The sequence below is a fragment of the Mixophyes fleayi genome, chromosome 3, assembly GCF_038048845.1.
Source record: "Mixophyes fleayi isolate aMixFle1 chromosome 3, aMixFle1.hap1, whole genome shotgun sequence".
Classification (NCBI taxonomy): domain Eukaryota; kingdom Metazoa; phylum Chordata; class Amphibia; order Anura; family Limnodynastidae; genus Mixophyes; species Mixophyes fleayi.
In genome coordinates, this window is record NC_134404.1 from 146,534,095 (window position 1) to 146,560,627 (window position 26,533).

At 38.8% G+C, this 26,533-nt stretch overlaps 1 protein-coding gene across 1 annotated transcript in view; it reads left to right on the forward strand.

Moving 5' to 3' along the window:
• The window catches only part of HCRTR2 (hypocretin receptor 2), a 104,054-nt gene that overhangs the window by 51,531 nt on the left and 25,990 nt on the right, over positions 1-26,533 (forward strand). Inside the window, exons 2-3 of the mRNA XM_075200604.1 lie at positions 2,643-2,821; positions 17,369-17,612. Coding sequence (XP_075056705.1) covers positions 2,643-2,821; positions 17,369-17,612 — 423 coding nt within the window. The remainder of the gene's footprint in view (positions 1-2,642; positions 2,822-17,368; positions 17,613-26,533) is intronic.

The window sequence follows — 26,533 nt, forward strand, 5'->3', positions numbered from 1 at the left end:
AAAAATATTATAATAAACAAGAGATAAATTGATTATATTTTAATTATATGGGAATGAAATGAGAAAAATATATATGAAAAGATTCAGACCTCTCTTTGGTGTACACTGGCCAGAACTCTGACCCGCGGAGCCTGTTCTAAGCCTTCCACTGGATGGATTTGAACTAAAATTTCTAAAGACTTTTAATATTGGATTCCAGAAGAGATATTAGGAGGTGTAGGTCTCAGACAGACCTCCCGTTAGTGTACGGTAGCCAAAACTTCTTGATCTGTGGAGCCTGTTCTGGGCCTTTCACTGGATGGATTTGGTTTGTTTGCATTCAGAAATGCACCGATTGGGATGAAACCAATACAAGGTGGTCCAGTTAGATCCTGGGCAGGTTTAAAAGGGGTTAGGGTCCTGGTCGGTCCTCCCGTTGGTGTACGCTGGCTAGAACTTTGACCCGGGGAGTCTGTTCTGGGCTTTCCACTTAATGGATTTGCATAACATTTAATATAGAAAAAACACGGCACTGGGCAGCCACCTCATGGTTGTGTTGGAAGAGCATCTAAGCTGCTAATTATTTTTAAAATGTTGCCAGTTACATCAAACTCATTGTTAACTTAATAACTTGAAGATTTAAATATGGGCAATGCTGGGTACTTCAGTAAATTAAATATATATAGATTCTGTAGTAGGAATCATGCATCTCGTATGTGTAGAGAACAAAAGGAAGAATTTAAGATTTAAAGCTTGATGAATTGTCAAACATCAGTAGACATATTCCTATTCGAATATAATTGTGGTTTCCATTATATAGGAAAGACTAAATGCCCATTAGTAACTAGAATTCAAGAACCAATAAGAAATTTTGAAATAAATTCAACACTCGTTTAGTTTCCAAACATTTTCTGGACAAACATAAATCAGATCCCTTGAACCCTAGTTTCAAAGAAATAGAACATGTACATTTTGAGGAAAGATTAGCATTAGCATATTCTGGATCATCCATCTCAAAACTCTATCTCCACTGGGTCTTAATGAGGGCTCTGTGTCCCCTTTTTAGAACATTTCTACTTTTTTTATGAATCTCTTTAGCACATTTCTACAAACTTTGTTTTATTATTCAGTATTAAAATATTATGTGGTCTTTCAGACAACAGAATAGACCATTTGCGCTCCAACCATGTAGGACTTCCACATTATATACAAAAGATAAGTTTTATAAATCGCACTCCTGTCGCGACACCTCTTCGAAAATGCCAATCTCGTATGTATATAGAAACAACAAAATGGTAGGGTGCGCCAAGAGGGAGAGGAAAAAATAAAAAGTTGATAGGATGGCAGATCTTGTTACTATCATATATTTATTAATACATTAAAATCAAATTGTATATGTTACAAATCAACTTCATCAAAACATGACATATCATGAATTTCTAAATGTTCAATATATATCTCTTTATAGATTGTATAAAGCGCCTGGCCAGTACACTTAAAAAATAACAATTTAAAACCTAATAAAACACATGTGTTGTAAATAAAAAACTATTATCCGCTGTTAAACAAACTGAAGTATTGTATAAAGGAGCAATCTCACCCACTAGATGTAGTCTTCTGAACAGTAAAGATGTATTCTCTCATGAGAGATTTTTTCCAGTGTCCAATTGTTAGGATGAAGACGCTATATATCACTTTCTTCGCAATATTCACAATATGGGATATTTCAAAAACAATCTCTTCTAGGATTTCTCTATGTGTACTTAGGACACTATGGGCTAGATTTACTAAACTGCGGGTTTGAAAAAGTGGGGATGTTGCCTATAGCAACCAATCAGATTCTAGCTGTCATTTTGTAGAAAGCACTAAATAAATGATAGCTAGACTCTGATTGGTTGCTATAGGCAACATCCCCACTTTTTCAAACCTGCAGCTTAGTAAATCTAGACCTATATGTTCCCTGACCCAAAGGGTTAAATATCATCCGGCAATTGATTCACTGAGCTTGCAGAGGTAACACTCTTAGTTAACATCTGAGATATATCGTGATGAATACGTCCACTTGTCAGATATAAAAGTGGAACATTAGAAGAAAAATCTCTCATAAGAGAATACATCTTCACTGTTCAGAAGACTACATCTAGTGGGTGAGATTGCTCCTTTATACAATACTCCAGTTTGTTCAACAGCAGTAGTGATCTGGTTTCCAGAATAAATGGTTCCTAGACATATTGCTGGAACTGGAAGTCTGCCACTGACTGCCTGGCTCCAGTAGCAACATGTTTAAGCATACTCCCAGACTGCAATGATAGCAGAGTGGTGATCCTCTAGTGAGCATAGTGACTTCTGAGAGGGTATAGATCGGTGGTTTTGAACAAGTTAAATATGAAAGGCTGGGTATTGTGGAGTACCATATGTTACTTCTACTAATGGATTTTCTTATATCACCTGTACAGTTTAATAAACTTTAAAACAAACAAGTGTCCAAATATTGTTTAATTCCAGACTCTTGAAATATGTATATCTTTATTAAATGAAAATAATCATGATGAATACATATTGTTATTAATAATATGCAAACATTACTTTGTAAGATGATACTTTACATATTTATTTATTATTATTTTTTTACATTTTTTTTATTAACGTGTATGTAATATTAGTTTGTATTGCAGTTTGGAAGAATCATCATATGAGGACAGTCACCAATTATTTCATAGTCAACTTGTCACTTGCAGACGTACTTGTCACTATTACTTGTCTACCAGCAACGTTGGTAGTTGACATTACTGAAACTTGGTTCTTTGGAAAAGCTCTCTGCAAAGTAATTCCTTACTTACAGGTACAGTTATTTGTGTGTTATGATGTTTTGATTTTCTCCACTAGCTTCCACAATTAAAATAAACTCAATCACTGCAACAAATTGCATTTTAAAGAAGAAAATATTTTGTGTAATATACTCTTACATAAAGTATTTGAGCAGACTGTAATTATTTTTTGCAATATTAATCAATATACTAGATAGTGACTGATTGCAATATATTAAAATTAATTGATCTGCATTGGACGATTTATTATCAGTGGCTTTATTTGTAATTCGATTTGTTCATTATTAAGAGATGACATTGTTAGATGGTGTGTACAGTAAAAAATATAGTCTGTGTGTATAGTAATATTTTTTTGGGTTACTGAAAAATTAATATCTTTTCACTATATTACAATCTGCAGCTCAGGTTAGGAAGGATTGAATTCTGCTTAATTCAGAACCCTGCAATGTTTATGAAAACCAGTGCAAAGGACAGCATAGCATCAGAAATGTGCTTTCATTTTCTGAAACACACTATAAAAATGAAAGAAACTGAGTTGCTGAAAGCAACATTGCCATATTTCTGTGCACCAGTTTTCATAAATGTCCCCAAACACAATTGTTTCCTGCTTCGTTCTTTAGGTGTATAGGCTATTGAAGCACATTTTCCCATAGAGATGCGAGGAGAAAAGTAGTGGATATTTGTTACCGTATTGGTCAGCAATGTGCACATCCAGAGACCGAGGCAATATCCAGTGGTACCTCCCGGTCAAATGACAATGCCCTACAATGTCCTATCACTGTGTGTCTGTGTGCATGCATGCTGTGCTAAAGGACAAAATTTCTATGATACTTATTTCATTTGTACCATTTTAAATATCATTGTCTTAATGGTTAATTTGGTTGAGCACCATATCTAATAGTTAGATACCATAGAGCTGTAAGCAACAAGCATCTGACAAATTATATTAAGTTGAATTCTCCCTTATGATGTTTATTTTTGACATTATCATCAACAGTGCCGTAACTAGACATTTTAGGGCCCTGGGCGAGACAGGGCATCGGCGCCCCCCATCTAAGTGGCAGTGACATTTTCTGAGTGGGCGTGGCCAACCTAATGTGGTGTGTGGCTAGCTCTTTACTATTACTAGACCACACTGAAACCCCCTCCCTCCCCATTTCATCACATTCTGGCTTTGTAGGGATATTTATGTAATGAACATTCATAGAATCACAGTACTTTCAATGCAGCTATCGCAAGCTACCTGTATAAAAAAAAATAATTGGTTATTGAAATGAGACTCACTGAAACAAATTGTAACAGATAAACTATATTTCTATTTAGAACTCTGTAACTAAAATAAACATCTTAAATAACCAATACAATAAATAAATGTTCATATAAGTTTATAGAGGTGCCTTCCTAGCCTTCACACTTGCAAACTCTTCTATCAGTGTCAAAGTTTATGGAACTTGTCAGTTTATGTTCAATGGAGAGAATTGCCAGGTTTGAGAGGCGTTGTTATCCAATTGAAGACCTTCCCTAGTTTTAATGTATTGAAGCTGCATTCACAGGATGCCACCGTGACAGGTATACTCAAGAAGATGCGCAGAGCTATATCGATATTCGGATATATAGAACTCGGGCACCTCTTATGTATGAGGTTTAATATATCCTGTGGTGTTGCTGTGCTGCAATTTGGGAGGATGGAAACTGCTTGGAATTTGAAACTTTTCATCTCTGTCACAATTTCAGAGGCATTGAGATCATTAGAGTATTTCTATGCCTGGTTAGTAGCACACTTCTTCATATCAGTTAGTGGGATGTTGGAGAGGGCAGGACGAGTAAGGAACTCAAACTCTGAAGAGATTTCCATCAATGTTTCGCAACGCCACATCAGTTGTTCATTCACAGTGTCCAGTACATTAAAGCACTCTTTTCTGAAAACCTGCTCAGTGGACATATTGAAACCCTCATCTTCAACTTCTTCATAGTCAATCCTTCGTATCTTCCTTTTCTTCTTCATAGGAAATTCCACAGGAAGGTCCATAGACTGAGCATGAACAGCTGCATCTCTCAGTATAACATCAACCCCTTCTTCACGCATGTGCTGTAGTCCATTCTGAAGTCCGCTTATCAGTTTTGCAGCTTGGTCAACAGATAATTCTTTCTTTTGCAAAGATTGGTTGACAAAATCAATATTGTTTAAAATTCGCCCCCCACATTAGAAGTAAGCAAATGAATTTAAAATGAATTTGCATCACAAGGCTCTTAGATGAAGAAACTGTTTCTGCACATGACGTCTGATCTGATATCTTGTGCAGTGCCTCAAGAACTTCTGGCAATTGATTGCTTAAGAACCTGGTAGCACGTGCTTTTGATGACCACCTGGTGTCACTTTGAACGTAATTTTGACATTACTTGTTAAGGTTTCCCATCTGCATGTTGAATTAACAACAAAAATCAATAGTCTCTGAACAGTTCCAAAGAATGACACCATATCAACAGAACAACTGGCTGCATGAACTCCTACTAAATGAAGTGAATGTGCAGCACATGGAACAAATGTAGCCAGATTGTTTACTTGTTTTATTCTTGCCTGCACACCATTATATTTTCCTGCCATATTTGCTCTGTTGTCATAACCCTGTCCACGAATATTATCAGGATCTAATCCATCCTTGCAGAGCTTCTCTTCTATTTCCACAGCTAGACCACTACCTGTCTTCTCAGTGGTTTTAATAAAGTCTATGAAGCTCTCTACAATACTGCATTGTCCTTCAGCAATTCTAACATATCTGATAATTTCACAGAGCTGTTCCTCGTGTGAGGTGTCCGTAGTGCAGTCAAAGATAATGGAGTAGTATTTTGCTTCTTTGATTCTGTTAATTATTTCTTCTTTCACAATGTTACCAAGAAGGTTAGTAAATTAATTTTAATAACTGGAGAAAAATAGGAGTCAATGGCTGACTTTGTGAGCCAGTTCTGAAAATGATGGGAAAGCTTACGAGCTTCCTCTTCTCTACTTCTCCCCAGCTTTCGGAATTCTGCACCAGATGGCTTCTTTGGGGGCATTGTTTATTACTAAAACATAAATTTGACTTTAGTGGTATGATGTAATACCATACAATTCTCTGCACTCATCACAAAGATTAAAACTTAAATAAAGAGAGACAGTCCCAGAAGGTATTAAGCTGTAAAGGGAACCCTCTACGATAAGGAAACAGATGACAGCACAGTGGACTGCAACACTGGTTGTGATGACCGCACACAAAATTCTTAACCTTCTATGCTTCTCACTGATTTTCATGAAAGCTGAACAGAAGCCCAACGATGCTCCAATAATAAAAGCACTACCTTTCCATTTGTACAATAGAAAAGCAGAATTCTCAGTTAAACACATTTGCAAATGCATGATAAGCCAAACGCCACATCACGGCTCTTCTGCTATTAGGGTGGTCCTAACTCTAAACAATGAGAGTCCCTATATATTAAATCATACCTTCTTGTATTTTTAAATTGAGAGCTAACTTACCAAGAGGTATCCCAAGAGCCTCCAAATGACAATAGAAGCACCCCCCCATCAGCAACTGATACCAGACATGCGTCTCAAACATTAATACAGAAGTGGAAGTTGCTCAATCTATTTTATATATATATATATATATATATATATATGTGTGCACACAAATAATAAACCCCTTCTCAGTGATTTTAAAGATGTCCTGAAAAAAAAATAAATAAAGTAACTCTTTGTATTTTTTTTAACATTTATAATAAATCTATAAATTGCAGAGGTGGAGAGGTGTTTGGTTGCATATAGAGAAAAATCAGTAGCACAAAAAAAGAAGTAATAATGCCCCTGTATAGGTCATTGGTATGGCCTCATCTAGAATACTGTGTTCAGTTCTGGAGGCCATACCAGAAGGATATAAATACATTAGAGATAGTACAAAGAAGGGCAAATAAAATGGTGCATGGCCTACAGCACAAAACTTACCTGGAAAGATTAAAAGATCTTATATATAGTTTGGAGCAGAGAAGGGAAAGGTAGGACATGATAGAAACTTTCAAATATATCAAGGATTTAACCTGGTACAGGAGTTATTAGAACACAAGGACATGCACTTAAACTGGAAAGAAGTAGGTTCAGAAGAAATTTGAGGAAAAATTACTTTGCTGAAAGTGTAGTGGATAAGGGGAATGGTCGAGGTGGTAGAGACTAATACAGAAGGGCAATTTAAACATGCTTGGGATAGACATACAGGGCCAAACGCAGGATTTTTGAGGGGGGTTCCCCCCCCCATGCGGAGCAGCTCCATTTTTGGCGATTCTGAATTGTACAGCAACCGCGGCGCTGTCAAAGAAGCACTGCCGTGGACGCTTCTTTGACAGCGCCGCGGCTGCTGTACAGTACGGTTCGTTCGTGGAGAACCAGAAACCCCCCCTGCGTGCGCCCCAGACATAAGGATATCCTTACAAAGAACGAAGGATTAAATAGGGTTTGAGGTTACTATAGGTTAAAAAATGGACAAACTAGATGGACCAATTGGTTCTTATCTGCCGTCAAATTCTATGTTTCTATGGAGAGATGCTAGCACGGTATAGAATATTAAATTATTTGGTTTGCCAGGAATATAAGAGAAGCATGTGGGGAAAAAGCACAGACTGTATGATTGAAGTGTATTTTATTTGTCTTCCACATTTTGCATATGTGACCTTGGACAATTTATTGCTTCAGATTGTTGTTTTTTTTGCTTTCTTTCCACCCAGAAGGTCTGATTTGATTAGCAATGCGGCAAAAAAGAGAAAGGTGAAAGCAATTACAAGAATGACTCCTCTAAGAAAATGTTTGTGGAGAGAGTTTAACAAAAGAAGAAGTATTGGCATAGAAACCTCCCGGACTCAACAAAATTCACAGCATTGAATGGCGGGGGTGGGGCTTAAATGTGTCATTAAGCCCCATCCCCGCTATTCAATGCCATGAAGTCCTTCGTTTTATAGTGCGGGCGGGGCTATGGTGACGCAACGACATCACCACGCCCCCTCCTACCCACGTCACATGACTTCTCCCCCGGGAGAGAAGTTTTGAAAGTTGGCATGTATGGCATAGAAATTATAGTTAATTGCATACCTAAATTAGATTCATAGCACTTTCTATGCCAATACACCTTTTATTAAATCTTCCAAGTCTTGACTAAAAAGGTTTACATTTTTATCCATAATTCCATCCCTCAGTATTTTATGCTCCCACTTAATAGTTATTAATTTTTAGGGGGTCCATATGTTAAACAGAAAATTGTAACCTCTTCATAATATAAAAAAATTTCAGCCCATAGACATTGCTTTTAGGTGACAAACTAGTTTTTAAAAAACATAATGGCAAAAGTAATTTACAAGTTTGTACATATTTATAAAGTGACATAGCTATTCCTGATAATACCCATTGCAGCATCAAATGTAGTATACTTAAAAATCATCATGCACTAAAATATTTTAATTTATGAAGGTGAAAGCATGTTAACATTAAATAAAGTGTTAAAAGACCCCCTGAACACATGTGACCAGACCCCCCCTGTCTATTCTGTCTCAAGTTATTTAATTACCTTTTCAGCTTCTCTTCTGTATTCTTCTCACTTATTCTTCTTTTGGAAGAAAAGTGGGCTGTCTTTAAAATGTTGTTGGAAACATACACGTATAAGTTCATTCCTATGGGAAATAAATGTAAAAGAATTAAGTCTAAACCAATGTGGCTAAATAAAAAAGTAAGGGAAGAAATGCAAAGGAAGAAGCGTGCATTTAAATTGTTTAAGTCTGAAGGGTCAGAAGAGTCCATCCGTAGGTACAAGGAATGTAATAAAACATGCAAAAAGGAAATTAGATTGGCTAAATTATAAAATGAAAGGCACGTTGCAAAAGAAAGTAAGACAAACTCCAAAAAGTTTTTTAAGTATATAAATGGCAAAAGGATTAAAAAAGATAATATAGGACCCCTAAGAAGTGAGATGGGTGAATTAATAAATGATACTAAGGAAAAAGCAGAGTTATTAAACACGTTCTATTCTTCAGTATTTACCAGAGAGGAACAAATGGCAGGAGTAATACATAAAAATGAAAATGAAACCATGCCATTAATTAATACTTGGTTGTCAGAGGAAGAAGTCCAAAGGTGACTGAAGAATATTAAGATAAATAAAGCTCCAGGTCCAGATGGTATACACCCAAGGGTCCTTATGGAGTTAAACTCGGAAATAGCTAGACCGCTATTCTTAATTTTCAGAGATTTAATCTCATCAGGCTCAGTACCAAGGGATTGGCGAATAGCAGATGTGGTGCCATTGTTTAAAAAGGGGATGAGATCACAACCAGAGAATTATAGACCTGTAAGCCTGACATCAATAGTGGGGAAACTACTGGAAGGTATTTTAAGGGACAGTATTCAGGATTACTTGGTACGCAATAAAATTATTAGTGGGAATCAACATGGATTTGTGAGGGATAGGTCATGTCAAACTAATCTAATTCGTTTCTACGAGGAAGTTAGTGGGAACTTAGACCAGGGCAGGACAGTAGATGTGGTCTACTTAGATTTTGCAAAGGCCTTTGATACAGTGCCACACAAGAGGTTGGTTTACAAAATAAGGGAACTGGGTCTAGGAATCAAAATTTGTACTTGGATCGAAAACTGGTTAGAGAATAGGGAACAGAGAGTTGTGATAAATGGAACATTTTCTAATTGGTCAAAAGTCTTAAGTGGAGTTCCTCAAGGTTCCGTGCTGGAGCCACTCCTTTTTAATATATTTATTAATGACCTTGGTGATGGTTTAGAGAGTAAAGTTTCTATTTTTGCAGATAACAGTAAAATCTGTAAGGTAATAAAATCAGAGCAAGATGTAGCTTCTCTACAGAGGGACTTAAATAAACTGGAGGATTGGGCGGCCAAATGGAATATGAGGTTTAACACAGATAAATGTAAGGTTATGCATTCAGGGATCAAAAACAAGAACGTAATCTATAAATTAAATGGAATTAATTTAGGAGAATCTATAATGGAAAAGGATTTAGGAGTGCTCGTAGACAGTAGACTTAGCAATAGTGCTCAATGTCAAGCAGCAGCTGCAAGGGCAAACAAAGTATTGGCATGCATAAAAAGGGGCATAGATGCAAGGGAAGACAGTGTTTTGCCACTGTATAAATCATTGGTAAGACCTCATCTTGAATATGCAGTACAGTTCTGGGCACCTCTTTATAAAAAAGATAATTTGGAACTAGAAAGGATTCAGAGAAGGGCGACAAAATTGATAAAGGGAATGGAGTCATTAAGTTATGAGGAAAGGTTAGCCAGTTTAGGCATGTTTACTTTAGAAAAGAGGTGTCTAAGGGGAGATATGATTACTATGTACAAATACATTAGGGGTCAATACAGAGAACTTTCATGGGAACTTTTTACCCCAAGGACCATACACAGGACACGTGGTCATCCCCTAAGGTTAGAAGAGAGGAAATTTCACAACCAGCAAAGGAAGGGGTTCTTTACAGTAAGGGCAGTCAAGATATGGAATTCATTGCCAGGGAAGGTTGTGATGGCAGATTCAATAGATATGTTTAAGAAAGGGTTAGACAAATTTTTAGTGGAAAGGTGTATCCAGGGATACGACCGTTAATTAAAATGAAGGATAGTAGTGGATATAGGGTAAAAATAGGACTGCAATATTGAGTCTGGGGGGATTTTCACAATTGAAACAGATTGGCGGTTGCTTACTCTGGATTAATTTCAAATATAAGTGCAGGATCGCAGGAGATCCAAAATAGGTTGAACTTGATGGACTGGTGTCTTTTTTCAACCTCATCAACTATGTTACTATGTTACTATGTTACTATGTATTGTTCACTGCTGCCTTTTGCTTCAATTTCTAACTTCTACCGTATTCATACTAGGGATGTGCACCGGCGACTTTTGAGGTCTCGTGTTTTGTGTTTTGGATCCGGATTTTCATTATTTTTGGGGTTCGGATTTGTCTCGCAAAACACTTGACGAAAGGTCTCGGTTCGGATTTAAGGTTTTGGATTCGGATTTTTTTTGAAAAAAACATAAAAAGTTTAAAAATCAAGTTTTTGGGCTTATTTTCACTCCTACGCTATTATTAACCTCAATAACATTCAATAACAAGCATTTCCACTAATTTACAGTGTATTCTGAACACCTCAAAATATAGTTATTAGTCCAAAACGTTGCAACGAGGTATCTTTCTGGACTGCGTAGAAGAGTGGGTCACCACAATATATATAACAAGAAAACCATCAACTTGTATGATTCGCACCAATAAATGTACCTGGACTGCGTAGAGGAGTGGGTCACCACAATATATATTAAAAACCCTGAACTTGTATGATTCGCACCAATAAATGTACCTGGACTGCGTAGAGGAGTGGGTCACCACAATATATATTAAAAACCCTGAACTTGTATGATTCGCACCAATAAATGTACCTGGACTGCGTAGAGGAGTGGGTCACCACAATATATATAACAAGAAAACCATCAACTTGTATGATTCGCACCAATAAATGTACCTGGACTGCGTAGAGGAGTGGGTCACCACAATATATATTAAAAACCCTGAACTTGTATGATTCGCACCAATAAATGTACCTGGACTGCGTAGAGGAGTGGGTCACCACAATATATATAACAAGAAAACCATCAACTTGTATGATTCGCACCAATAAATGTACCTGGACTGCGTAGAGGAGTGGGTCACCACAATATATATTAAAAACCCTGAACTTGTATGATTCGCACCAATAAATGTACCTGGACTGCGTAGAGGAGTGGGTCACCACAATATATATAACAAGAAAACCATCAACTTGTATGATTCGCACCAATAAATGTACCTGGACTGCGTAGAGGAGTGGGTCACCACAATATTATTAAAAAACCCTACATAGGTCTGAATTCCACCCAAAAAGTTTATGGACTGCGTAGTGTAGTGTTCCCCACAATATTATTTAAAATTTTTGCAGCAACAGTCAACGTTGTTTAATATCTGATACACCTCTATCTGGACTGCATAGTGGAGTGGCCCCGGTACCGAATTTGGTACAGACCATTCGTCATTGAGATCCCATCAAGTATGTTAAAGACAGACAGGGTCGAAGTGTTATTGGTTGACTTTGTAAACCAAAAAACTGTCCCTGTTGCACATAGTCGTGCAATGAAGACTGACTTTTTCATTTAAAGGCACCATCTTTCAAGTGTAGTGTTTGTAAGTCTAAGTCATATTATACTTTTGGTAAAATTGGTTTATTTTGTTCCTCTTTATGGTAACTACTAATAGAATTAAAGTATTAAATAGAAGCGGCAGTTCCTCTTTATGGGAATTAGTAATAGAATTAAAGTATTAAATAGAATTAAAGTATTAAATAGAGTGGTATAGAGTTGTAGTGTGGTATAGATAGAGTGGTCCCCACAATATAATAATAAAACCCTCAACTGGTCTGAATTCCACCAAACAAGTATCTGGACTGCGTAGTGGGGTGGCCCCGGTACCCAATTTGATACCGGGGCCACAATAAAATAAATACACCCTCAACTGGTCTGAATTCCACCAAACAAGTATATGGACTGCGTAGTGGGGTGGCCCCGGTACCCAATTTGATACCGGGGCCACAATAAAATAAATACACCCTCAACTGGTCTGAATTCCACCAAACAAGTATATGGACTGCGTAGTGGGGTGGCCCCGGGACCCAATTTGATACCAGGGCCACAATACCTCCTCCAATTTCCAAGTGTAGTGTTTATAACATCTTAACACTACACTAATTCTAGCACGTCAAAACCTCTTGTTTTAAATAATGACAGGGCATTTAACTTTTGATTTAATTTATTGAATTTGTTGGCATTTTCTTTTACTTTTTGAACATGGCAAACGACTGTTGAATGGTCACATAATGCCAAAAAAAAAGTTGCAAGATGGAATTGTCCTTGGGCCCTCCCACCCACCCTTATGTTGTTGAAATAGGACATGCACACTTTAACAAACCAATCATTTCAGCGACAGGGCCTACCAAACAACTGTGGCTGAAATGATTGGTTTGTTTGGGCCCCCACACCAATAAAACAATTCATCTCTCCCTGTACAAACTAAACAGGCTCTACTGAGGAAAGATGTCGTCCTCATCCTCAACCTCTGATTCCTCTCTCCCTACAGTGTGTACTTCCTCCTCCTCACACATTATCAATTCGTCCCCGCTGGACTCCACAACCACAGTCCCTCTGTACTGTCTGGAGGGCAGTGCTGTACTTCATTGAGGAATTGATTATTCATTTTTATAAACATCATTTTTTCTACGTTGTGAGGAAGCAACCTCCTTCGCCGCTCACTGACCAGGTTCCCCGCTGCACTAAAAACTCTTTCCGAGTACACACTGGAGGGGGGACAACTCAGTTAAAAAATAGAGCCAGTTTGTACAGGGGCTTCCAAACTGCCTTTTGGAGTTCTACCACGTCACTACCTCTAGTTAATTTAGATTGCAAGGCTTGTAAATATAAATACTTTGAAGATAAAAAAAGCAGGCTGCACAGACTGTTGAGCTAGAAAGTGAAATTAAATGGACCACGTTACTTTGGTGGCTATCTATGCCCCCCCCCCTCCCGCCCTACACTTGTAGTTGAATATAAATAAAGCAGCCTGCATAGACTGTAGAACTAGAAATTCAAATATACAAAGAAATGGACAAAGGCAGTTTGGTATCTGTCTGCATCAGATCCCCTCTCCACTAGGAGTAAAACAGGAAACTTCTCAGCCGTTATATAATCTAGAATATAAATAGAAATTGAGAAAGGCAATTTGGTATCTGTCTGCATCATAATCATCAACATCCTCCTCAGCGCCAGCTACATCAATATCCTCCTCCCAGTGTACAACATTCACACCTTCATTAGCCAAATCTGTAACTGGACTGTGGGTGATCCTTCCAGCATATGCAGAGGGCGTGCTGCAAATGCTGGATGGAGTCACCTCTTCCCGTACAGTGATGGGAAGGTCAGGGTTCACAACCAACAACACCCTTTGACTCGCCTTGGGGATTTGTGATGTCATCTGTTTAGAAGGCAGAGTTCTTTGCTGTTTTGTTGTTGTTGCTGACAGCATAACTCTCTTAAATTTTTTGTAGGGGGGGGGAGGTGGGCTTAGATCCTTGGGTGAAGCTGGACCACTAGTCATGAACACGGGCCAGGGCCTAAGCCGTTCCTTGCCACTACGTGTCGTAAATGGCATATTGCCAACTTTACGTTTCTCCTCAGATGATTTTAAGTTTCTCTTTTTGCTATTTTTTGAGAACTTGGGCTTTTTGGATTTTACATGCCCTGTACTAGGAGATTGGACATCGGGCTTGCCAGACGACGTTGATGGCATTTCATCGTCTATGTCATGACTAGTGGCAGCAGCTTCAGCATTAGGAGGAAGTGGGTCTTGATCTTTCCCTACTTTATCCTCCAAATTTTGGTTTTCCATTATATGTAGCACAAGAGAGCGTACCCCTAAGCCACACACACTCGGCAAAGCCTTTAAAAATTATATGCGGTACAGGAGAGTAGCACTGAACTTATACTGCTGAATCAGTGAACTTTGTAATAGCAGTACCACTGGACTTTTACTGCTGAATGTGTGAACTTGGTAATATTGCAGTACCAATGGGCTTATATACTGCTGGATTGGCTTTGCAAATTTGGTTATAATTATTTTTTTTTTTAATTTTTTATTTTAATTTTTTTTATAACTTTTTTTTTATTTTTTAAAAACTTGGGAATAATGGGGAAATAACTATGCCCTTAGAAGCACAGAGCACAGGACACAGCACCACTGGACTGAACAGGACCCAGCAGCACTACTGAACTCAGCAGGACAGAGCACAGGACACAGCACCACTGGACTGATACTGCAGAATGTGTGAACTTTGTAATATTGCAGAACCACTGGACTTTTACTGCTGAATGTGTGAACTTTGTAATATTGCAGTACCAATGGACTTATACTGCTGGATTGGTTTTGCAAATTTGGTTATAATTATATATTTTTTTTTTTATTTTTAATTTTTTATTTTTTTTTACTTTTTTTTTTATTTTTTAAAAACTTGGGAATAATGGGGAAATAACTATGCCCTTAGAAGCACAGAGCACAGGACACAGCACCACTGGACTGAACAGGACACGGCACAGGACCCAGCAGCACTACGGAACTCAGCAGGACAGAGCACAGGACACAGCACCACTGGACTGATACTGCAGAATGTGTGAACTTTGTAATATTGCAGTACCACTGGACTTTTACTGCTGAATGTGTGAACTTGGTAATATTGCAGTACCAATGGGCTTATACTGCAGGATTGGTTGTGCAAATTTTGTGGTAATTAAAAAAAATTAAATTAGTTTTTGGTATTTTTTTAAATAACTTTTTTTTATTTTTTTAAACACAGGGGAATATTGGGGAAATAACTATGCCCTTAGAAGCACAGAGCACAGGACACAGCACCACTGGACTGAACAGGACACAGCACAGGACCCAGCAGCACCACTGACCTCAGAAGGACAGAGCACAGCACACAGCACCACTGGACTGATACTGCAGAACACAGCACAGCACAGCACAGCACAGCACAGCACAGCACAGAACTAAACAGCACAGCACGAGATCTACCAGGACAGAGGACCACCTAACACACCCGCCCTCTACCCTGATCAATGCCCGAGTGAAGATGGCGGCGACTAGCGGGGAATTTATAGGATCCGAGTATCGCGAGATCCGACAATGGGATTATGAGTCAGAGCCTCAGTTTCAGATTTGAATTTGGCGCCAATACCCGGATCTGTCTCGGATCCGACTCGGATCGGCAACGTTCGGGTGGGCTCGGATTTCAGAAATCCGAGTGCGCTCATCTCTAATTCATACTATTTCTAAAAGTCCAGCCCAGTCATTGCTTTGGGCACCTGAAGCACTTCTCTGCTCCCTAGCAGCGTCATGACATCAGACGCTGCAGGGACAGAGGTAAGAGATAGAAGGTAGGAGGAGCAAGGTGCCGTCCGCGATCTTGGATGCGCCGGGTGGCCAGCAGTCTGATTCTGAGGTCTGTTACTTTCACTGTTTTTCAGTCTCATCACAGAGGCAGGTACGGGCGGCCGCTGCGCCCCCTGGCACTGCATCCTGGGCGACAGCACCACACGCACCTGCCTAGTTACGGCTCTGATCATTAAATATTGTACTTGAGAAAAAGCTGTTTGTTACTAATTAGAAAAGAACACAAAGTTGGTTGCAGGTGACGTGATTTCAGTTTAGGAATAAATGGATCTTCCAACCGAGATCTGCAATCTGACAGTACTTAGATGGAATGGAGAATAATCTGGGAACTAGTGTTGAGTTGGAATTACAGATACTAAAATTAGGGAGCAAAGGCCCATATTTGTGGCATGATTCATCAAAAATTCATAAAGAAAGATCTCAGTATTTTTTTCCAGTTTCTCTACATCTGATATGTGATGCTAATAAAAGTAGCTGTAGAGACAAAGGTCCATCTTTTCCTGCCACACATGGCATTTACTGCGTGAGATAAAAACATACCAAACTGGTATCCTGAATGGAGTGAATTAGTGATGACTTTGCTAAAGGTCATTGTCATTTAGATAAAAAAAAATATAAATTAAGTTGTTTGATAATGTATGTATACTTTTACTACCTCTTCTAATGGAATTATTGTACTAAATTTACGAAACGTTTTATAATTTTACCTATTACAAAATAACATTCAGTATGAAAAAGTTTAAAGAATCTATGATAATGTAAATTTAATTTGCATTCTGCTTTCATGGCACATTAGAGTGTGACATCATTTCTCAGCATTATACATCAGTGATAATGATGAGTATGGGAAATGCTATATGATAAATATTAGAAGTGATAAGTACTAAGTGAATATTAGTCATTCAATAAATTGTTAACCCTATTCTTTTACAAGTGATGTAATATTTCCTCATTCACATCCTAACAGAATAATCTCCTATTTATATTAACAGTGATTAATATCCACATATGTGATTTACAAACAGACCTTTGTTTCTCCAGCCAATAACAGAACAGATCAATTTTCCCACCCACACAGCCAAGAAGTCAGAATGATGAGTGACATTTGATTTATACAATATGTCAGTCAATCATACAAATCAAAATGCTTGTTACACTCACTCGTCACACTTTAACATGTTTGTTTAATGATAGCTTAAAATGGAGTGCTGCAAATTATCAGTGGTATAAGAATAAAGAAGGAAAGCTCTTGCCCATGTAATGCAATGTTTAGTTTTTTCTAGACAGTAACCCTATATACACAGATTACCTTACAGTAATAATGTATGTAACAAAATCATTATTATATATTATGGAAAAAGATTCCCATGTATACAATATAATAAAATAAATTCATGATAATAGTGTGTCTGTTTAACATGAATACAATATTGAATGCTATCACACAAAATTATTAAGTGCTTTAGTGATAAATTACCTTTTTCTTTCTTTTTTTTTTAGACTGTGTCAGTTTCTGTTTCTGTACTAACTCTCAGTTGCATAGCCTTGGATAGATGGTATGCAATTTGCCATCCATTAATGTTTAAAAGTACTGCCAAGAGAGCAAGAAACAGCATTGTAATTATTTGGATTGTGTCCTGCGTTATAATGATACCCCAAGCGATTGTCATGGAGTGTAAAAGTGTGTTTCCAGATTTAGCCAACAAAACAATTTTATTCACTGTTTGTGATGAGCGCTGGGAAGGTGAGTGATCAGCAAAATTATTCAACTAATTAATATATCATTGTGTTATTTTGATTCAAATCAATACCACGGTCTTTCATTATGTAATATATGTGAGTAGGGATGAAAATTCCAATTTGCCAGCTATAAATGGATTATGAACTAATAGATTATAAAAATAAATACTACATATCAGACAAATAAATATTTCTTACTAGTGAAATGAACACATAAACACACACATAGCACTGATGTAACATCTCTTTAGTTTTCAAAATAACATTCTGCAATTAATTTTTTGTTTTAAAAATGTAACTATTTTACATAAAAATTCCGTAAAACAGACATTACAATCATGGTGTACTGCGCTTCTTGATAGACATATTTAAGGGGTGGGTGCATAATTACGTCAAGACAATAAACAAACTTCAAGCAGTCTGATGGCGGATGGAAAGGAGGTGGTAAGAGAGAGAAAGTTACAGACCTAAGGCTTTTTTGAAAAACAGACACATATAGGGAGAAGGGTTTGAAGGTGGGTTTTTCAGTCCTCTTCTTCTTCAGGACGGTCCATGATGGAATAGTCTTTTAGCAGGCTGTAAATCAGCCTGTGACATTCCTGGATAGACATCTTTTCCCTTTTCAAAAAGAGGCGACGCCTGGCAAACCATAAAGTGCCCATTAGTATGGGTGCCAGGAAATATCCCATAAAGTACTGAGTGATATGGAAGGCAATTCCTGGACACTCTGTCTCCAAGTGTAGGTGCAGTCCCAAACGATATGCTGAGATATTTCCCTGATGACAATGCACAATGGGCAGTGGACATATCTGCCCATGCTGCAGGTAGGCCGAAGCTTTCTCCAACTTGGGGAGAGGGTCGCCCATAAAAGTCTATTCACAAACCCCATAAAACAAGATATTACAGACGCAAAGAAAAAAAAACGTACTAAACAGTGCTAATGTTCACAAAATAGCATGGAAAAAACGTGAACAATGTACTAGTGTTCTATAAATAGTGCCAATTAAGGCCCCAGACTCTCAGCCAGACATATAAAAATTGTCCTTGCCCTGGCCAAAAGTCTAGGGCAAAGGAACGAGTTGGGTAGGAGTTTGCGACGAAGAGAATCCTGACAGCACTTACAGCGGCACTGAAATTCTGAATGCTGTATTTGAGACCTGCACTCAATTCCGACTTAAAAACTGACTGCCAATAATTCCGGCATTACAACATAGCTACAGTGAGATTCACGTCACTTAGGAGCATGACTGTTAAATTTATGCTATTAAGGAGGCAATCTGAGGACCCGGCTGGTGTGTAATGTGTTTTAGGAAGGGTTGCCTACTAGACACCCTCTGGGTCCTCGCATTGCCCCTTTAATAGCATAAATTTAACAGACGCACTTCTAAGTGACATAATTCTCACTGTAGGTATCTTGTAATGCTAGAATTGTTTACCGTTTTTAACCAAGTCTGAATTGAGTGCCGGTGTCAATTACAGCATTCGGAATTTCAGTGCCGCTGTAAGTGTTGTTGGGATTCTAGTTGTTGCAAACGTGACTACCACCTAAAGGAAAAATAGTGCTTTCTGAATTAAAACTGCTAGTGTAAAGTGCCGTACAGGTGTCCCCTGCCACCAAGAGCATTTTCAGCCACTTTGGCCTAAGGCCACACCCGGGGCACATAGCACTTCAGGTTTCAAGAAACGGCCTCTTGGCCAAAGTTTAAGGTGACAGACCTTTGCCTACAGAGGGCGCCTTTGAGCCCCACTGTGGCATCTACACCCGATCTTAGCCAAATGGAAGAGAAGGGAAATGCTGCAACAAAACTGTATTTGGTAAACTTTCATTACCAGACCTTGCTTCTATTCTGGGAGCAACACAATCAAGCCAGACCTCTGTTGGTAAGAATTTACATTGCAATAAGTAGCAAAGCTTAGGGTAGGATTTTCTTTTGTACCCTGTGTTTATTTTTTGCATATCAGTGGGAGTATCTATGTATGTTTAGGGCCATAAAGGTGGGATAATACAAAAGTAGATTTGTTCATTTGAATTGCTTTGATGACAAATTCTTATTTTCTGCTTGGCGCAAGACTCTTGTCATATTTGGTGTAAAAAGCAACAGCAGCATCCAAATTGAATCAAGTTGCAAACATGTTTTATTGAATCAATAACAGGCAACATAATGGTTTCACAAAGGCCTGTTGACTGAAACATTGCTTGTTGTTTAATGCAATAAATACCTTTTTGCCCCCTGATTCAATTTAGATGCTACTGTCCTTCTGAATCTATATTGCTGTTGGTTATTATGAATCCACATTTTGGGGCATATTCAATTGTTAGCGAGACGGGTTAAAAAAAACCCGCTCAATTCAATTGTTAACATTGCATCCACCCCCTCGCGCTCTATTATTGGTCCTAGCGAGTTTGAAATGAGGAGTGGTTAAGGCAGTCATTTTAGTATAAAAAATTAATGCAAATTAATGCAATCAAGAAGGGCCCCAGCACTACAAATGAGCTTGGGCCCCTACACTGCAATCAAGAAGGGCCCCAGCACTGCAAAGGAGATTGGGCCCCTAAACTGCAATCAAGAAGTGCCCCAGCACTGCACAAGAGAATGGGCCCCCACACTGCAATCAAGAAGGGCCCCAGCACTGCAAAGGAGATTGGGCCCCCACACTGCAATCAAGAAGGGCCCCAGCACTGGAAGCAACAATGCCCCCCCCCCCTCCTACCTGGAGAGCAAATTTAAAGATTTTACAAGCAGGAAAAAAAAAATCCATTTACAAACATTTCTTGAACACTGGCCAAGCAAGGACATTTGGAAGGTACAAATATTTGTGGGACTTTGCGTAAATGAGTGTGTGTGGGTAAAGCATCAGAAAACTGAGGATTTCGTCCATGGTGAGTATTTTGTTTTTTTTTGTTTTTAATAAAAATCTATGGTGTACATGAGGGTGTTTACTGTATTTATTGGGGTTTTAGTATTTTTAATAAAGATTTGTGGTTGGAATGAGGGTGTTGTACTTTTATTTAACATTTTGCTTTGTGGAACTACAGATCACAGCCAGCCGTGGCTGTAAGAGCATGTTAGCACTTGTGGTTCTACAAGTGTTTTTTTTGGGTTTTTTTCCATACAAAATCCCCATTTATTACCCTACTACCCACAGCCCAGGGGTAGTAGGAAGAGCCCTAGTGCTATCGGCACTGGGCTGGGTGTCCCTAGGGGGGTGGCCCGCTTACATTTTTCAGCGGACCACACTCCCTAGGGAATCCAGGCCAGCGCTGAACAGTCTGTGGGTGTTTAGTCATTATGGCCGTGGGACCCAAACTGCGTTTCCCCCCCCTGCTATAGTGCCTATCACCCCGGCTGGTTTGCCTAGTGCTGGTTCAATTAAAATAGGGGGAACCCTACGCAAAAAAATTCAAAGATTTAAACACACACAGCAATAGCCTGCCAGCACTAGGTTTAAGACTAAATAGAGTGGGGAGCAAACGCTTTTGGTTTTAAAAAATAAATAAATAACATGCTACTTTTCACAATTTTGAGAGCTGACTGAGGTCAGGCACAACCACCCCCCCCCCTAAAAAAAATTAATAAAGTTTAAATACATGCACCACTAATGGATTTTTTTAAAGGGGGAACTTTGAAAAAATTATTAATTATTACACTGTTATTTTTTAAAAAAATTTTACTTTTCAGTTTTCATGTTATTTTAATGAACTTTTACATCTATTTTTTCAGTTTAATTTATATTTTTCTTAACTTAAATTTTTTTTTTCTTTGAGCAGACCAAGGAGGTGCAAGAGGAAATAGCAGATTTGCCTGTTTCACACACAGCGTTAAAAGACAATTGAATAGCTTTTTCCGCTGAGGGTTCGCATCCAGCCTATACTTTAACATTGACAAACGTTTGGAGCGCGATAAGACCGTTTTCGGTAAAATAAGAAAAAAAAAATAAACTTAACGCGCTCGAACTTACAAACTCGCTAACAATTGAATACCCCCCTTTGTGTGCAAACGATAACATAGGTAGTATATGCAGACATTGGAATGCTGCTGGTCTATCTTTTTGTGTGATGGTTTGTCACAGTTTTGTGTAGTAAAATGGACAGTAAATTAAATAAATTGTATAAATGCACTCCCTTGTTTCAATGACTTTGCCAATCATTGAAAGAAATCTGTAAAGAATGTTGAAGTATGGGGAGCAGAAAAAAAGATCATGGGGTAAATGTATCAAGGTCCGATTTTGACAGCCTGTTAAAATCGCGGCAAATCGCGGGTGTTAACACGCGATTTTAGGCAAAAAAAACAGAAATGTATCAAGCTGCGATTTTGACCCTGATCTTCAAAATCGCTGGTCATCTCTGGCGATTTGCTGCAATGTAAACACTCCCGTGTTTAGCTAATTCTCCTGTGTTGTAGCAGCGAGTTGTAAACACATCACTGTTACACTGCCTGTCATACAGCTGCCGGAGCTCCGGCAGCTGTAAAAATGGTAAAGAATAGATGAAAGTGTAGCACATGCGCAATGAACTACGCTACTTGCGTAAGCTCTATTTACAGTATTAGGTGATTTCCCCAATAGCGTGGGAAAATCACTTAATACAGTACATAGACCTTGCGCAATGAACGTACGTTCATTGCGTAACGGACCTCCTACTAGGTAGGAGGTGTTTGCGGCGGCTCCAGCTTTTTTTGTTTTTCTGCAAGCAACACTAAAGATTCGTGGGATGTACAAATATGGGGCCCTCCTGGCCGAAGCAAAGAAGACTACAATCAACAAGCGGCCCCTCCTGGGCGAAGGTCAGAAGAGATTTTTCAAGCAAAAACTTTTGGATTGTACAAATAATGTGGGACTCGGGCAAGCCGGACAATTTGATACAGAAAGAAGACATCTTTGGTGAGTATTTGGGGTTTATTATTTTTAATAAATATATGTGGTGTAAATGAGGGTGGTTACTGTGTTTATTGTGGGTTTTTTATTTTTATTAAATGTATGTGGTGTTTACAAGGGTGTTGTGGTTTTTTTAACATTTTTTTTTTTTGGAACTACAGGTCCCAGCCAGCCAGGGATGTCAGGGCATGTTGGCACTTGTCATTCTCCAAGTGCCAACATGCCCTGGCTGCCGTGGGTATGCTGGTGCTTGTAGTTATACAAGCAACAGCATTCCCACACTATTTAGGGCAACCTGGCTGGCTGGGACTTGTAGTTCCACAAATGAAAATGGCGTCCGTTTGTTATTTTTACACTTTATTGGTGGTATTACCCTACTACCCACAGCCCAGGGGTAGTAGGAAGAGCCCTAGTGCTATCAGCACTGGGCTGGGGGTGTCTAGGGGGGGGGGGGGGTCCGCAAGTTTTTTTCGGCGGACCCCACTCCTTAGCGAATCCAGCCCAGGGCTGAACAGTCTAGGGTTGGTTAGTCATTATGGCAGGGGGCCCCCTGCCGCGTGTCCCCCTGCTATAGTGCCGCCAACCCTGGCTGGTTTGCCTAGTGCTGGTTAAGTGAAAATCGGGGGGACCCCACGCAAATTTTTTCCCTGATTTTCACGCAACCAGCAGTAGTCAGGCAGCACTAGGGTTAAGCTGGAATAGAGGGGGGACCCCACGTTTTTTTTTTAAAAAACTTTTATCTGTTATTTACCATTTTTACGCTGCCAGGGCAGTGTAACAGTGATGTGTTTATACAACACGCTGCTATCAAGCGTGTTTTCAAGCAAAGTCTCCTGAGTTTGCTTACTCACAGCTTCATACATTGGAGACTTGTATAGCTGCAGTGGCAAACAGTCGGGAGTTTGATCTCTGGCGATTTTGCAAATAGCGATTTTGACAGAAGCACAACTCTGGGGATTTTGCATGAAATCTCAGCTTCATACATCGGCGAATTTCAACTCTCCCGAGAAAATCGCTGGATTTGCAAAATCGCACCTTGATACATTTACCCCCATGTGTATTCCATAACAAAAGAGTCATACAGACATGAGGCAATGCTCAGTTGCATTAAATTAGACAAAGATATTGCTACATGATTGTTTTGCTACACAAATGATCTATGATGGAGAAGAAAACCTTTCAAAGTCTTCAAGTCGTTAGTTGGAAACAAACCACAAGACAACATAAGTAGTAACATGTTGAGATAGATGCATCACATAATGCTACCTGAAAAGGTAAAAGTTTGAAAGAGGAATATTAAAAAAATGTGATTTTGCACCTTCAATGTTCAGAATGATTCACCGATGATTCATCTCACATAAGAGCCATTAATGTCAATAAGATGAAGGCCTAATTGTTGGCCGTTAAGAGAATAAAGGTTCAGGAAGCTTTAGTAACAAACTGCCTTTGTTTTTGGAACTATTGGTCTCAGACTGACAGCTATAATACCTTCCACAATAATTATGTGAGTGAGCTGGCCAGAGAAGTCCAATCGCATGATACATTTAGTGTCCAAAGAGGAGAGGCACATGATTGGTAAATAAATGTCATATATTCCTAAATGGAGACACACCTGTTTCTCTTGAAAAGTTTTCAAAAGTCGATGTGAAGGCTGACTGACAGCTATACATCTACACTTGACATTAAAGACTATACTCATGGAAAGGAATCAAAGTGTGGGTCAAAATCTGCAGATGACAAGTTACCAAAGTTACCAGAACCCATGTAGTGTGATCTTAAAAAGTACTTTGTAAATTTAAGGGTATGGTAGAGAATTTGAATATGGGCAGAAGTAAATGAGGATATAAGCTAAAAGTTTTATTAATAGTTTGAGCTGCTGTAATTGTAATGTGTTAACGTGCATTACTTGCCATTGATAATATTAGTGCTGTATTTCTATACATACATCTGAATACTTTACATGTTATAATATGTATTGTTAACAAAAGATCCTGTTTATTGTCATATTTAACTATTTAATTAAAGTCCTTCACTATGAAAAGTTACTACAAAACTTTATGTAAAACAATAGAGAATATATAACACCCAACATTCTACATAACATACATAAAGCAATTTTTCTTTTGATAATGTGTAACATTTTTCTGTGCATTATATGAAATCTGTAGTTAAATTGACAACTGTTCTATAATACTGGCCAAACATAAGTTAATGAACCATGTGAGACAATTCTAAAGCCAAGTGCTATGTCTTTGACATAAGACAATTTGTTCTCTGACTATTAGTGGACTTGAATGTGGTAAGTATCAATAGTGTCAACAGGTTCGGTGCAAGGTTTCTGGGCACCATAGGCAAAGCTTCAGCCTACCGCCCCTAAACCCCTGCCCCACCACAATCAAGAGAGTTCCTACCTTTTTTTGTAGCTTTGTTGGGTTACTGTTTTGAAAAGAGATAGATAATGATTATTCACCTCCCAGAAAGCTGAGCAGCTAATAAACACTCTAATCTCCACAACCAGCTCAAACATTAAATCAATAGAATTTCACATTTAAAAAATAGGTCTATTCCTAGCATTACATTATTAGCTTCCTCATTACATCAGTAATTAATTTCAACATTACATTATTAGCTCCCCGATTACATAAATAAACACCCCAGTTACAGCAATCCCACACTACAGCAAAACCACCAGCATCACTTCCACACTACAGATATACCACCAGCATCATCCCCATACTACAGCAATACCACCAGCAAAACCTTCACACTGCAGCAATACCACCAGCGCTAGCCCCATCCTACAGCACTGCTACCAGCGCCACCCCATACTACAGCAATACCACCATCACTACCTTCACACTACAGTAATACTACCAGCAAAACCTCCACACTGCAGGAATACCACCAGCGCTAGCCCCACACTACAGCACTGCCATCAGCCCCACCCCAAAATTACGGCTATATCACCAGCACCACAGCAATCCCACAATCATCACCCCCACACTATAGCAATATAGCTCGTGTATGGGGACAAGGTATAATGTAGAGTATAAACCTGTAGGGTGTGAAAAAAAATACCCATGGACCACTAGATATGAGAACTTGAATCCCTAGCCAAAATACACTGACAAAATCAAGCAGTTTAATAATCATTCAAAACATATATATCTATCAATACATAGTAATACTATGATAAAACCATAAAATTATTATGAGCACAATACCTCATACCATCAATTTTCTTCCTGATGGTGTGAATAAATGATTAAGCTACTGTCCAAAATTGGATATTATCCAGATAGTGACTGAACTTAAGGTATATTGATTAATATTACAGACACCTCAGTGTTACAACTATTGTGCCAGGATGTATAAAAGGTGAACTCAGTGTGCTCTAACAGCTATACTAATTGGCATATGTCAATAGTAATGTTAAAATATTGACTTTAGGGAGTAGCTGCATAGCATTCCTCAGCCTCTGTCTGTGCTGGGGGGCTGGCTGGAATACAACAGGTCTTTCAAAGGAGAATGAACCACTGAAGCTATTGCAATTGTGGAGCCTTTATGGCAGGCAGACAGCACACAGGGCGTGTCTGTTGACAGGAGCAGAGTAGAATACCTCAAGGGAGGGGGGGTGCGGGTGCCGGGGGAAGAGAGAAGCATAAAAAACACCTTTTGTGGCGCCATGATTGGCCAACCTACGGGGAAAACTCCCAGTAAGACTTAAGATCATTCTGCCTCTGGCAGAGAATAGCTGGCCAGGAGTGAAGATGTGGTCCCCTCGCTGCTAGGCTCACCAGTAATGAGTCAAGGAATTTCTCAATTACAGTCGACTCAACCATAGTTAATTCATAAGATGTGCGGCGCTAGTGGCATTGGATGTCAGGTTAATTATGCCCACAGCCGCTGCTAGCATTAAGCAGAAAAATAATGTCTAATTCAGAGCTATTATTAATATTTGTACCTCGCCTCTGTGGTGCCGCCTGGAGCCAGAAGCCTAAAGCCCTAGGCAGCTGCTTAAAGCTGCCTAATGGAAGGCCAGCACTGAGT